Source organism: Phalacrocorax aristotelis, chromosome 3, assembly GCF_949628215.1.
Source record: "Phalacrocorax aristotelis chromosome 3, bGulAri2.1, whole genome shotgun sequence".
Lineage (NCBI taxonomy): Eukaryota > Metazoa > Chordata > Aves > Suliformes > Phalacrocoracidae > Phalacrocorax > Phalacrocorax aristotelis.
The window spans coordinates 117,697,874-117,713,592 of record NC_134278.1 but is presented as its reverse complement, the minus strand read 5'-3'; the positions used below and the strand labels follow the sequence as shown (position 1 = coordinate 117,713,592).

Genomic DNA, 15,719 nt, shown 5'->3' with positions numbered 1-15,719 from the left:
CTTCCTTTCTTCCTTTCTTCCTTTCTTCCTTTCTTCCTTTCTTTCCTTTCTTCCTTTCTTTCCTTTCTTTCCTTTCTTTCTTTCTTTCTTTCTTTCTTTCTTTCTTTCTTTCTTTCTTTCTTTCTTTCTTTCTTTCTTTCTTTCTTTCTTTCTTTCTTTCTTTCTTTCTTTCTTTCTTTCTTTCTTTCTTTCTTTCTTTCTTTCTTTCTTTTCTTTCTTTTCTTTCTTTTCTTTCTTTTCTTTTCTTTCTTTCTTTTCTTTCTTTCTTTTCTTTCTTTCTTTTCTTTCTTTCTTTTCTTTTCTTTCTTTTCTTTTCTTTCTTTTCTTTTCTTTCTTTTCTTTCTTTCTCAAATCGTAATAGCACAGGAGTGTGGCCTAGTGTCTGCTTAGTTGAAAAAATGTTCAGCTATCTACCAATAAGATGTTAAAAGAAATTAAACCAAATGTAAAAAGGGAGTGAAAATATACTATCCTAGCACAGTACTGAGGTATGATATTGCTGGGATTTTACTTATATATAGTTTATCATTCTTGACATTTCAGTAAGATGAAAATAACCCAAAGTCAAATCACAGAACTGGCATTAAGAGCATTAACAGATAAAACAGGTGTTAGGTGCTGAAGAAAAGCTGCGTAATGTTAGCTCTGTATTCAGCTCACCTTAACACCCTGATTCACCGTGAAAGGCGGGATGTGGAGACTGATCTATAATGCAAATTCTTTAAAAAAATAGTGTCCTTTATTTTGCCTGTGCTGTGCTACATATATCTTCCTCTCCCAGATATGTTTTTCTGAGCAATTTTAATATCTCAAATATTATGTACAATAGAATATATCCTCATTCTTGTTTTCTTGAATAACTGAGTTTTGGATACTGAAAAAAAAAAGTTGCAGATATTAGTCTTCCCCATTTCTTTATTTCTGGTCTTCCTTGGTACAATCTGAAGAGTGTGCACATTGCAGTCAAAGAAATAAAAACAACTCATGCTGACATCTGTGAGCTAAATTTTAATGAGAAAAATACTTCATCTGCAGGGAAGGGGGGAAAAACTATGCCTTTGCACAAACAGAATCATTAGCAACACAGAAGACCATTTCAGTGTAACTAATGCTACTGCAGGGAAGTTATGCCAGTTTTCATTAGCCGTAAATTCTCCCTCATTTTCCTGCAAATTATTATTTCTGCAGCCAAACGCAACAAATTAGGGAAGTTATGTGTTTGGTACTTGAAAAATTGTGAATGCTCAAACTATCCATTTCCTTGTTTAACAAGCCTGACGTAGCCCATTCCATGCCACCCAAGCACTCCATCAAACCACGCACTGCTGCCTGGAGAGGGCATTTGTTGTCTGATAGTGCTCCTTCAGAACCAGGATTTTCAAAGCCTAAATTAAGATTCCTGCACTAGGTTTTCCTCTTAGAGGTCTTTGTAACATCCTTTTCTTGTTTCTTTATATAGAAAATAGCAGCCTTCCTCATTCTTCTGTGCTGATGTGTGTTTCTAAGAGATTAAAAGTCTTCTCTCAAAAAAGTGCTGCCCATTACTTACCTTCATTGTTCAAGGCCTCGCCACGGGGCTGAAAATTCATGCTTTTCTGGCTCTTCCCTGTGTGCCACATTCTCTCACTCACTTGGAGCAACATTTCATATGAAGCTTGAAAATAATTCTGCTAATATCTGGAAGTATCTTAAATAGTCCTACCTCACATTTATTCATCTCCTGTTTCATAAATGTATATTCCATTAAGTCACTTCACTGCTAGTATGTAGGAAACAATTCCTGTTTGGGTCCTGACCCTAATCCTGTCCTGACAGGATCAATGACAAGATGACCGTTGCTTGCAGTGGGCTCCATATGACATAACATCCAGTATTTCTACCCCACTGTCCCTTCAGAAGAGGTGACATTGAACCTGGTGGCTTTCCAGATAGTGATTTAAGGCCAACAATAACCTATATCTTTTACACTTCCTTCGAGGCTCTCCCTGGGCTACTAGGACTCCTTGGCAATGTGTGTGACAGTCCTGTTTGGAGTCCAGCTTATCATTCACAGTTGTGATGTGAAGACCCTTATGGTCCATACCCATTTTAGGACTATAAGCATTTTCTTGGGATAAGTAAGTTATCTTCCGTTTCTCTTGTTATTTTGGTACAGGATCCAGAGGAGCTAAGAGTATCAAGCTAAGAGGAGATCTCCTAGTAGCCATGCAGCTTTTTCAGGCTTTCAGGGATGTAGCATGTTCTTGTCTTGGCCACTTAATGGCTGAACTGGTACCATCACTAACCTGCACTGCCTTGTGCTTAGGAGCTCTGTGAGCAGAATAACTCCACTGGTGGCCATTCAGCCAGCAATCAGAGATGACCTTGTATTAACCTGATGGTGGCTACGTAAGCAGATTCCTTCTTGCTGGGAAACAGTGTAGACAATTGTACTCTGGAGAATGTGGAGGGTCACTTGTAATCTCTGGGTTGTCTGGCAGAGCCTGTGAACAGTCTGGAACCTCTGCTTCTCTTGAGACCTGTGTAAGCCTCCAGAAACATTTGCCATGATATTCTGAAAAGGCAAAGATAGTACTTCTTTACTTTGAAAATAAAAGCATGACTTTAATCTGTTAATGGATCTTAGTTATTGGGGTAGGATAACCACAGGCCACAAAGACAAGCCTTGCTTTCTGGAAATGTAAAGATGAGATGGGTGATTCATAAGGCTGTTTTCTTCTTTTACCTGTCTTTGTATTTCTTTGTTTGTATTAATGGTGTTGCTAGCAATAAACAAGTAGGCTCTGAATTAACATCACCAAATACTGATTGTCTGATGCTGTCACTTAATGGTTTAAACTATATAATCCTATAGCATATCAGTTTTCATTGTTTACTAGTAAAAGAAGTGCTGTTTGTGCCAGAGGTCTAGAATGGCTTGGGTTAATGCAATCACCTCTAAGAAGTGATTGAAGCCTGCTGTGACACTTTAAAAGGCAGAATGCAACTGTGGCAGAGAAACGTATCAGTGAAAGATGTGGAAACTGTGGTAAATGGTAGGTCTCTTTCACTTCCTGTGTCATAGTAAATCTTAAAGAAACAATTTGAGTGCTTTAGGAATGCTCTGCATTGGGAGTTTTAAGTAGTTTCCTCTGAAGACTGATTTTGATTACGAACCTTGGCGGTTCTTCCATGTGACAGAAGAGTTACTATAGTCCTGTTGACACACTATCGAGAGATTGGAGGTTGAGGTTGAAGGAGGTTTATTGCCATTATTTGTTTATATTATGATCTTGGAATAATCTGATCTGTATTAAAAAAAAAATTCTGAGTTTATTTTGATAACTTTCAATATATGCAATGGACAAATAAGCCCTGTTTAAAGTTTATCTTTCTCTTTGTATGCTAATTATCTCATATTTAATAGAAGAGAAAGACAGGGTATTGTGGTTCTGAAGGGAAACAAATGGACTTCAGGAAATTGCAACAGATTCACCCATTGGCCAGAGGAGGGAGCGATGCAGCCTTTCTGGCTGGTGAGATCATTGTTTCAGCCTAAACTGAAATGTAATAACTATTTTGGCAATCTGCTTTTGTGCCATTAAACCTTGATTAATCCAATAATAAGAACAATAGGTTATATTTTGCTCTGCTTTAAATGAAGATAACCCTTATGAATTCAGGAGGGATGCATAAGTATTGAAGGTTGTAAAAGTGGGGCACACCCAAGCTCATAGCTAAAAACTTGATAGTGCGCTGGAGATTCCTGACCCTCCCTGTGTTGAAGCAAAACTTAAGAAACTAATTTGCATGAAGTAGGAGCTTTATATATTGTGGGTTGTAAATAGTACACCAAGAACATTAGTGAGATTTAAAATCAGGCACAAGAATGAAGCAGAAAAAACCCATCCGTTTCTTCAGTTGTGTCTTAGCTTCCAGGCAACATAAAGATAATGAGCAAGTTCTGTGAGTAACTGTATAGCCAAGGGAGTAATATTGGTATAGCGCTTAGAGAAAAGCTTTTAAATCTGATAATCTGCTCCTGTTTCTTAGTGGGTAAAAAGGAAACCTAGTGGATTAAAATTACCATGCAAAGTTATATTTATGTCAGAATTCACTATTGCCTCTTAACACTGCTGCTATATGATTGTAATTAGTAATAGGAGGGACAAAATTGCATTACCGAAAATGGAGGAAATACAATGACTGTGGAAGGAAGGAGCTGGCTGGGGGTAGGATAAAAGAAAAGGAAAACCAGAACCGGGCGAAGAGAAGAGCATCAATGTTCCAAAGTAACTAAATGTTACTAAATGCTATTCTAGTATTTCCTTGGCTGTCATTCTATATATCTTTAAGGATGCAGAAAACTGAGAATATATGAGGTTTTTTACCTACATACATTAATATCTCTGTCTATAGCAATCGGGATTATGCTAAAGCAGTTTTTCTGTTGCTAACTACTTTGGGTTCCAAGCAGTCACTTGAATTGCTGCCTACAGTCAGTGTTGTCTGTTCAGGAGCAGAAAAAGTGGCAGAGGTTTTTCTTCCATATCCAGTAGGTGTATGCAGGTTGGCTACAGCTGGAGTAAGATCCCTCGTTTTCTTCTGAAGGCACATGTCTAAGTGACACCAATATAAAAGTACTGCAGAATCAATAGACTTGCTAGGAAATGGCGTATACGTAGCTAGCCTCCAGAGTTAACTCATCGCTGATAGAAGTTTGGCAGGGACAATACAGGTTTGAGGATCTTAATGCCAAAGCAGCCCTAACCCTGTTGGATGCTCTCTTGTGTTTTAATGTTTCAGATGCCGTGGCCTCTGTATGGGCTGTTCTACAGCTTGAAAGCCACCTCATTTACCCCCTTTATTCATTTCATCCCGGCACTCTTGACATCCCCAGAGCTTCCTCTCCTCCTTGGCATTTCACCCTGTCACCTGTTCCTAAACTGCCGAGCCCGTGGCTAGCATGGGGGCAGTAGGCACAGCCACCGCAGCAGACTGCTGCTACTTTAGCCACTTACTAACCATATGGCCCTGGTCAAATCTCTGATGATAGCCCCCACAGTAGAAGAAGCAACAGTATTTTGATCTGCTGAAATGGTGTTACGAAGCAGTATGAAAATAAGACATGGCACTGACAATAGCTTGGTCCTATGAACTGCGCTGGTTTAGGTAAAACTGCATTTTTTTTAGCAAGGCACCACTCCAAAGAAAACATTTTGGCTTATTCTTTCTTACACTGATAGAGTTTCATCTTAAATGGTGATGGGCAAAAGTATATTTTTAGACCCTCTTTCCTCCCTTGTAAGTGTACTCAAGGGCTGTTTGAACTGATCTCTTAATATAACTGTGTCTCTCTGGCCTGATGCCAGGGAAGGGGGGTGGGAGAATAATGATCACATCTGCAAGTGATAAAACATACACCGATGCATTTCAGAGAAACTCAACCAGTTTCAGCATAGGAGGGCTATGATTCACACCAAGAAGCTTGTCCCACTGCTTTTGTATTCAATCTCATAGATCTTTAGACTTAATTTCAAAGAGTTTACTTGCATTGTTGCTGAAATACTGCCTCCTTTCTAATCTAATAACTAATGCAACCTTATGCTTATGCAACCTGGTTTCTCAGTAGTCCTTGGCCACGCTGCTCTCCACATCTAAGAAGCATTGTTAGAGCACATGGAGATGTGGCAGCTGTTTGCGTCAATAAGGCTAATGAAATGCAGAGCACATTTGCATATCCAGGTATTTCACCAATCTCCACAGCACACAGTGGGGCCAAACTCAGCCAAGTGCAGCTTCTAGCAAGTAGTTGAGACATCCAAGGAAGTCAGCTTTCTGATGTAAACATGATTGTATTTATACACCAAGCCTGAGTTGATTGGAAGTGGAGCACAGGTGGACATAGATTGTTGTAGCTGCAAGTCTTGCATGCATTTAAAATGTGGTGGGTCTGTAAATGTTGGCATTAAGAAGTATATAGAGTCAATAAAAGGGCATTGATAGCAAGAAAAACCACCAGTGAAAGAAATGGTGAAGCAGCTCTTTCTTAAGCCTTCACCCAATTTAATTTATACAATCTGCCATGGTCTCAGCTTTAAGCCTGGTTTAAAGCCCCAGATTCAGTGCTGGGATAAACTGAATTCCACGGGAGTTGTGCCCATTCACACAAAGACAGAGTTTGTTCCCATAGAATAATGATGTGCCTTTCCGCCGATAATTTTAGCACTTGAATGCCAAGTTACAGTGCAGAGACACTTGCTTAATATTCCTGCTTCACTCAGTGTAAAACTGGCACCTCCAAGAGCTCCTCTGCTCTGGCCAGTTCGGTATATCATTGCAGGCTTTCAAAAAAAGGACTGCCTTCAGTGTTTTGTCTGGATCATTTCCCAGTCATATAATGCTCCCTAGCAGATGGCAACATCCATCTCCACTACAGCCAGCAGCAACTTCCTTCCTATACCCATAAGAGAAGCTAGCAGAGTTGTAACTGTCCCGTGCGTGTATCGCTGAGACAGTGATGTCAGTGGGCGCCTACACAGCCGTACGGCGCTGCCTGCGTCAGTCAGAGGTGGTGAGGATCAGGGCTTAATAAATAGCAGGCAATCAGTAGCACCAACATTGAGATTCAATCAACGATTTAGCTTTGGATGGTTTTCTTTAATTTTTTTTAGAAGCTTTTTTCACTCAGTCAAGCCTATTACCTCCTATGTTCTTCCGTCTTTGGTGTAAATTTCATGGGTTCAGTTTGCAAGTTTGTTCTGCCTAAGCAGGGCAGCTGCATCCAGAGCATTTTTGCCTATTCATGGCTTTTCTTTTCAGTTCAATTTTTTCTCCTTCATTTGGCAAGTCGTTTCAGGGAAGCAGAGATGTTAAGGGTGTGTTTGCTTGTTTATTTTATGTACATGACAAAGCACTTATATAATTTGTGAACATTTACTTGCTCACTGATCCTATAGAAGATAACTGCACCTGACAGTTTATATTTCCCTGCTAGCTGGGTTTCTGGAAAAACTTTTGATAGCATTAACATGAAAATGACAGGAGCAATCCCTGTGGTTCTTTTCCCCTTCATCTCTCTGCAGTAAAAGAACATCCTGCACTGCTTTGTTTTTCAGGTTGATGGGTTCCTGACACTTCTCTTTGGCCTGGCGAGCATTAATACCCTTACAGTAATCAGTGTGACTCGCTACATCAAGGGCTGCCATCCTGAGAGAGGTAGGGAATAAAGGCAAGTCCAGTTGTGCCTTCGTTGAACCTGGTGCAAATCTGTATTTCTTTCAGGCACAGGCTATATCAAATACAAATTAGATGCATTGGAAACCAGAACATGACTCAGCTGTTTGCATTACAAACATGTTTGCATAGAATCTTTCAGGGTTAACTCCAATAACAGCCTAATTATTACTAGTATGTTTTGGTCAGCATGGGTTAAATTTACCCTTGTACTAAAGATACCACAGATCCTGCTGACCCTCTGTATTCGCCAAAATGCAACTTAAATGATTCCTAAGTGAAGCACACATCATTGTCTGGATCATACTGTAAGCAACAAATTTCACCTTCTATGAGACGATGTTGGGGAAGTTGTCAGTCATTGATAAGATCCCTTGTTCAGAAGGCTGCCCTACATACAAACATTTTCAGTCTTCAGGGTGTTTTGCCAGGGTTCGTGCACAGCGGGCATCATGGACTGCTTTATGTGGTGCTGGGAGCATTCAGTCTGCACATCTTGTCCCTGGCTTTCGTAGCACTGTGCAGCCTACCATCCCCACATGCCTCTCCGGCCTCCCCTCAGTGGACAGTTTCACACCACGGGAGACAAAAATTATGCCTACCATCCCCAGAACTGACCATGACCTGACTCTACTAGATGGTGCCTCTCTCCCAGATCTGCAAAGCCTCATCACCACAGCCTTGCATACACACTTCTTCCTTCTCTATTGCCCTGTTGATCTGTAACCTGAATATCTCAGACAACCACTGTTGATTACTCTCTCCAGTGCTAGAAACCTTTTACTAACCACTCTTTTCCTGTTTTTTTGAATTTCTTTTTTTTATTTACCTTTGGTATAAATGCCCCTGTAAAAGCATATCAGTGCCCCACTGTACAAATCTGGTCTGAAATCCTTTACACATTTCCTGCCCTGTGAAGCCCTTATCAGCAAGTCTATATAAATGTACCATCATCTACCCCTTTCCCCTTCTGCCTCTTTACATCACCACACTCACCCCAGGCACTCACTTTCACAGGATCAGTAGAAACCTTTCCTTACCATTCATCCTGGACCTCCTGCCTGCTGCAAACTTTGACTTCCGCTGAAAGCCTTATGTAATCTCTCCTCTTTATACTTACACTTTCCATAAATTATCCCTAGTCTTCCTTTCACCCATCCTTAGATAATGTATTGTCAATTTTCATGCCTTTGTTATGACTGGCTTGCACCATCTTTCAGGCAGGAACCTCTTAATGTCTGCAAGCAAAGCATTAATAAATACACTGGATGCATCATAGGAGTTTTTCTTTCTAACAGCATGAGTAGCATTCATCGTGAAAAGAACTTCTGTGGGGAGGCCTTATTTCCACAGGAAGGTCTTCTGCAGTTTGTTGTAATGATAGACTTGTTGAAGTTAATTTTCAACACAAACTGCTGTAAAGTATTCTACATCTTGTATTCATTGCATATTATGAAGTCATATTTAAACCCCACGTTTCTCTTTTGCAAAGTTGTATCACGTGTTCATCTGAGGGTGTGCATAACTTCTGTTTGCCTCCTGAGAAAACCTGAGCAAGTACCCAGTATAACTTTACAGAAGTGTTGAGGAACAGAGATTGGTGTATATATAAATATTTCCCACATAAATGAAGAAATAACCACAATGTATGGCAACAGCAGGACAGATTTAATATTTTGTATTGAATGGCTAATGTAGTCTGAGCATCTAATGTATTTTCTTTTTAACAGGGAAAATCCTCTGACTTTAGACTTATCTTGTTTGTTTCTATGTAAAATTCATTTTAAAACCTGTTTCCTGCTTTTTACAAAATTGCAGAACAAGTCTAACACAAAATTTGCTAATTCTGCAGTGCTCAACAAACACATTGTCTTCTGCTTAAAAGCCATTCATTTCCACTGTTCACAAATGGTCTTGAACACAAGCCTGACAAATGTTTTCAAATTTCAGCTTTTCTTATGCATATGCCTTTTCTGTCTTAATATTTTTTTAAATAGTTGTATTTTCCTTATTAGCTGTTGGTATAGGAGTGCATTTAGATTTCAGAGATATGTTTGCCTTTCTAGATATTATTTTCTGACTAAACGATGCCATTGCAGGTCACTGCATCAGCAACAGCAGTATGACGGTGGCTCTGGTTCTCATTTGGATAGCAGCTTTCTTCTGGTCAGCAGCTCCATTACTTGGCTGGGGCAGTTATACAGGTAACAGGTGTCTTTCAGTTTTATTTATTTGGCACCTCTCCGCTTAAATGAACAAAGATACTTACCTTCCTTTCTTGCTGTTTGTGACAAACCAGACCGATTATCAGTGCAACTGAGAAAATCATTCATCATGCATGACGTAGGCAGAGAATGTTGCCTGCTTTAGTGTCAGCTATAAAGAGATTTTTTTGAAGATATCACAGGAAAGACTTGGACCAAGTGCACATTACCTATGAAAAAAGAGAAGCCAGAAATATTTGGCATGGTTAAGCAATGAGATAAAGGAAACTGTCAAAAGATATCCTTCAAAAACTGTCAAGATTAGGAAGCTAGAAAAGAACACAAGTTCCAGCAAGTTAAACTTGAAACTATAATAAGACAAGCCAGAAAGATTTGGTGAAACAGTTTGTTGGAAATACGAAAACTAACATAGCAGAAGAAGAAAAAGATGTCAGAAAGTTTGTCCGTCCAAGAAGCGATTAAGGTACAAGATAAGGCCATAGCAAAAAAGGAGGGGGGAAAAAAGGAAAACTTTTTAATCGTGAATGCTGTGATAATTCAATGGCTAAGGGATATTCCTACACCAGAAGATTTCTTTGCAGGGAAAAGTTGGAGAAATTGTCTCAAATTTAGCTTCTAAAAATTCAATAAAACAAATCTGTAGGAACAAACAGTAATGATCCAGGAGTCTTAACAACTGAAATCATGTGGCTGAAATTGTCCAGCAGTTTTCTGCCTGGCTCCTGTAGGCATCTGCATTCTTTGAGCAGTCATGAAATCTATGAAGACTTATTAAAGCAGCTATGTGAATATATCCACTTACTTGTTAAATTCATAAGCTTTGAAGTACCTCTGGGCCCTTGAAGTATGGGTGTGAGAACAACATCCATTTATATGATTAATTAAATCCTCTATCCTTCCCAAACCAAAATGTTACCAGGATATTGGGTTCAATGGATCTTTTGTTTGAGACAAAATGAAACTGTAATTTTACGTCATGTTTTTGCAGTCTGGATATGTCATAAGCTTTTGGGGTTTGGACTGGCCATTTTCTGTGTATGTTTTGGTGATCTTATTTTCACATTTATCTTATTAGCTCTTCATTTGTAGAAGGATTTCTGATGTCCTTTTTTGGCCTTAAACTGGAGACAGGAACTTCTTGGGCATCACTGCCTTGTCAGGGCATCCAAGTGCCCGCATGGATCCCATTTGTACTTTGGATTCAATTCCCTGACAGTGGTCTTCAAGGCCACTTCTAGGAGCACTTTTACTTACTGAGAATGACAGAGGTTTCAGGTTCCTGAGCTATCTGACTCTAAACACATTACCATTGAGGGCACACATGGACATTTGGGAGCCTAGCAATGGCAAGTCTGGGAGCAGGCAGCAGGCGACAGCAGGCCATGGCACATCACACCTGGTTGCCTTGGAAGTCTCAGTTCTACACAGCAGCTGCAGGGGTCCCCAGGACCCTCCTGGTTTTTGGAAATGCCACTTGCCAGTATGTGTGCGGAGGGGTGAAAAGCAGCTCTGAATCCTGACTTGCAGAAAATCTGCACGATTTTCTTTTCATGTCATCTGGAGGCTGCTTTCTTTTTTCAGTCGAAAGTTTTCACAAACCAGAAACCTGGAATTAAGCCAGATTTTATGGTTATCTTTTTGAATCTTGGGGTCTACTGATGAAAAAGGCAAAGGAGACAAAAAACTATTTCTATTACTGACACATCCAGACAGCAACACATAGAGCTTTTGGTGTTAAAAGTACAGAGCTCTTTTTGATGAGAATCATAAAAGAGATTTTAATCTTCACTCCTTTAATTCATCCTGTCCAAACCTCCTATCACCTGTGAGGAATTAAGGGATTTTTTTTTTTCTTCAGAATTATCACTGGATGTCAGGGAGAGATCTGTTGTTAAATCATGCAGGCTTCTCCTGTATTTTATCTCCAGGACTTGTTAATACTTGACTTACAAAATTTTGGTTCATGCGTCATTTATTTATAATTCAATTTGCTGCCATAGCTGTCAGAAAAACCAGCTTTTTCCACTTAAAAAGAAAAATCAACAATTCATAGTCTATAGAAAACCTCTAATGCTATATCACATTCAAGTTTTATGTCAGGACACATTTGCAAACACATCAGAGGGTCTAAAGAAGTCAACTGTTATTCATAAAAGTATTTATGCAGAGACTGCACCTGATTCCCACTGCCTTTCCCTTCAGTACCTGATCAGCTAATGTCCTTTTGTAAATCCCACTAGCTGCAGATTCTGCAATCTGCCTAACTTCATTTTTAGAAGCCTGCAGCTCTTTGGCAGTTGCAGAACTGTGTGTTTCCCATTTAGCAAAAGGTCCCATATCTTTCCAAGTATTTATATGTTTCCTCTTTCCATAATCTTTATCATTAGCTGTATCAATTTGCTTTCATGGCTCTTACTACAGTAAAAATCTCATTACCTTTTTGGTTTTATTTAAAAAAGCTCAGTATTTTTACTTCCTACTTTCCTATGTAAGTATTGATTTTCTAGATTTGGCATGTTGTCTCTTTACCATTGCTTGTTGTGCTGTTACAGTGCTCATTTTAGGAAGTTACTATGTAGAAGATTATGACAAATAAGAGTAGATAACACTCAAAAAAAATCAAACCTACTGAATGAATACCCTTTTTTTTTTTCTAATAAAGTATCACAATTTCCTATTTTGAAGCAACAGTTTGTGCATTATGGGTTTACACTGAAATCTAAACTGGGCAAAATTGTAATATGCATTAAAACTTGTTATGGTCTAGTTGATCTGGAAAACTGTTTATATAAGAAATCATGTCACAGCTCACTAAATGAGAAGGATCAATCCATTCTTTAGTGCTTAAAAGGAGAAAAATACAGCATTTGAACTGATAAATTAGTCACATATAAATGTTCTAAAAATGCTAACCAACTTATTTTTTGCTTTCCAGATCGCATGTACGGCACATGTGAGATAGACTGGGCAAAAGCCAACTTCTCTACAATCTACAAGTCCTACATTGTGTCCATTTTTATCTGCTGCTTTTTCCTACCTGTAACAGTGATGATCTTCTCATATGTGTCAATTATCAATACTGTCAAGCTAAGCCATGCATTAACAGGACTGGGTGATCCCACAGACAGACAGAGGAGAATGGAGCGGGACGTCACCAGGGTGAGCTTGCGTTTCATGTTGGGTGGCATTTATCTCAACGAAGTCTGTCTTTCCAGAAATTGGTCCCAACTAGAACAGTACAAAACAATCAGTCACATTTCATTTCTCTTTAATCTCTAGTGATGGAGTCTGAAATCAACGAAGAATAGGAGGGTTGTTTAAAACTCCTGCCCCATCAGTTGGCTAAAATATTGGTGCTACATCCCATGTAAAAAAAAATCTAAATATAATTGGAGTAGGTTATACCGCACAAAAATGAAAGTTTGGCTTGGCATATGCTCTTTTCTTTTAGAAGTTACATTACTTCTGAGCATACACAGAAGTTACAGTGGATTTTTCAATTTACTTACCATTGACTTAAGTCTACCCGAAACCCTCTTAATTCATATAAACATACATGGGACTGTAGCTGTTTTCATTTCTTTAGATGAGGCATTACTCAAGCACACCACCATGCCAAAATTAGATATATAGCTTCTTGGTCTGCCTGGCTCCATCAAAGCTAGCCTTTTGCTTGCCTCTACTGTCCTGTGAGCCATACCCTCAGGACAATCTGAATGTTTCCCTTTCATCCAAGTGTCCAAGTTACTATTCCCAGTGTATTCCTTCCCTGATGTAGTCTTCCAGAATAGATTTAAGACTATCCTTCTGTCTTTTAGGTTTCTATTGTCATTTGCACAGCCTTCATTATTGCATGGTCACCATATGCTGTCATCTCTATATGGTCTGCCTACGGTCACCCCGTGCCCAATCTTACGAGCATCCTTGCCAGTTTGTTTGCTAAGTCTGCCAGCTTCTACAATCCCATTATTTACTTCGGAATGAGCTCCAAATTTCGGAGGGACATTTTCATTTTGTTTCATTGTGCCAAGGAAGTCAAGGACCCTGTGAAGCTCAAACGTTTCAAAAACCTCAAGCAAAAACAACAAGAGCCTTCTCAGAAAGAAGTGAAGTATGCAGGAGAAATGCACCCTGCACCAAGTCCCGATTCTGGGGTGGGAAGTCCAACCAATACCCCACCTCCAGCAAACAGGGAAGTATATTTTGGTATTTTCGATACACCATCTAATAACCCTGATATTGAATGTGATAGACTGTAAGTTTTGTGGCCACTTAACACAAGGACCCACTTTGTGTTCAGGAAGACCCTCTGCAGATCAGCGCTTGAGTGATTTCCTAATTCCCAGTCCATCTGTTCCTTGCTATAGCACTGACGACTCTACAACTCAAGCAAATCAGATGGAACAGTGATATTTTCCTTCTATGTAGGTACAAAAAGCTATGAAGCATATTACAACGTGGGCAGCACATCCAGTGCCAGAAACATTCGATTTTCACATGCATGCAGGAAAAGGAAGACTGACTTGTGAAGAGCAGGCATTAGCTGGCAAAAATAACTAGTATGTTCCTATCCAAATTTTATTAATTAGGAGATTGCATTTCCAAATATGTTATTTGCTCTTCAACAGTCCCAGCCAAAGAGGATCGTTTGAGCTCTGTGGTGCTGCACGGCCCAGGCTGTAGGAGAAGATGCGCCTTGCTGAGATCGCTGTGGAGCTGCTGCAGCTCCAATGGCTGTGAGCTGGTAGACAAAACTGTGTGGTGCCTGCAGGGCACCAAGGAGTGCCCACCGTGGGGCTCCCAGGCCCAATGCGTGCATGGGTATGTGTCTGATCCTCTGTGCCTCACTCTGTGTGTCTATGCAGGTGCTAGGAGTTGTAGGTCTTGGCATCTTCTAGTCACTGCAGTCTGAACAGTGGCTTCATACTTTTCCTCGTTGGTCTGCAGAATTATTTCCTTCTTCCCCAGCCTTCCCAGTGAGCAGGGCCTGGCTGTAGCATTCAGATTCAGGAAAGCTGTCCTTTAACTTTACTGATCTGTCTCCAAACTCGTTATTTTTCTACCTGACTATTAAGGTGGAACAAGAGATGATGTACAGACAATGAAACCAAAAATGACACTAAGGTTTTAAGAGTACTAATGAACTGTGGCATCAGAGCTATTTACAAAATATAATCCAACACATCACTGCTGCTTCTAAAGAAAGTTTTTGTACCTGCCTATGGGTAAAAAATGACTTTTTGGTAAACATAACAAAAAGTAGCAATTAAGGATAGTGATTTAAATAGCTAAGTGGTAGGCTTAAATCAGTAACAAGACTATCAGATGTTATAATACCCAATTATTCCACCAAGTTTATCTTACAGATTCAACGTGAGGAGGTATGTCTTCATAATTCCTCATCTTGGAAATTAACTGCATACACAGAAACTTTGGTTAAAATGTCTCTGTATCAGCCATGGAAAGTCTGAGTTCATTTACTGCCCTTTGCAAGTTAAACAAGAAGGGATTAAAAAAAAGAAGGAAAACCCCCCAGCCAACAGTGGTTGCTAACCTCACTGCTATTTATGATTTTTTGGAATCTCACTGTCCAGGAGTGCTAAAATGTAGTTGTTTTGCAAAAGTATGCTTTTCCAGATGTGTTTCTTGGGAAAGTTACAAAGAGAGCCTGCCTTCATTTCCCCCATTACTCTATTTGTTTTAAGAAAATCATCTGTGTTTTGAAGTTAAAAACAAATAAACATTGTAAGCAACACTGGGGAACTGTGTTTTCTTTCATGGCCACAGAGCTGAACTACAGGAGTATTCATTTTTGTGGAAAATTTTGAGATATGGGTGCTACTTCATTACCATAAATAATTAAAAGCAAATAAGAAAACAGTTTGTTTCCTGATAAAAGTGCATGCTGTGGCTGCAGAAACAGATGAAATCTTTTAGGGCAAAAGCCTGTCACAGCTGGATGAAGCCAGGCTGGTCTAGCCAAAGTTAGTGAGCAGTTTTGAAAGCTTCTAGGTGTAGCAAAATATCCACCTTGGTAACCCTGCTGGACTGAACCTTCTTACTGCTGAGAGTGCTTGGATTTTCCTCTAAAGAAAGAGGAGTGCCATGCATCCCCATCAGAGTGGTTCTCAGAGGTGCCTGCAACCAAAGGGGTGCTAGACACCTGCCTATAGAGCCTCCATGGCCACAGATGCCAGGCTAGCTTTTAATCTCTATTTCCAGTAATTTATGGATAGGTAGGGAAAATTCTTGCCCTGCTGCACTGTAGCAATGCTGTTG

At 39.7% G+C, this 15,719-nt stretch overlaps 1 protein-coding gene across 1 annotated transcript in view; it reads left to right on the top strand.

The window, feature by feature from the left end:
* LOC142055824 (visual pigment-like receptor peropsin) overlaps window positions 1-15,189 on the top strand; it is a 31,881-nt gene extending 16,692 nt beyond the window's left edge. The window contains exons 3-6 of the mRNA XM_075089891.1: window positions 7,098-7,197; window positions 9,315-9,419; window positions 12,376-12,599; window positions 13,259-15,189. Of these exons, the coding sequence (XP_074945992.1) occupies window positions 7,098-7,197; window positions 9,315-9,419; window positions 12,376-12,599; window positions 13,259-13,699 (870 nt within the window). The 3' untranslated portion in view covers window positions 13,700-15,189. The remainder of the gene's footprint in view (window positions 1-7,097; window positions 7,198-9,314; window positions 9,420-12,375; window positions 12,600-13,258) is intronic.
* Window positions 15,190-15,719: the final 530 nt, after the last annotated feature.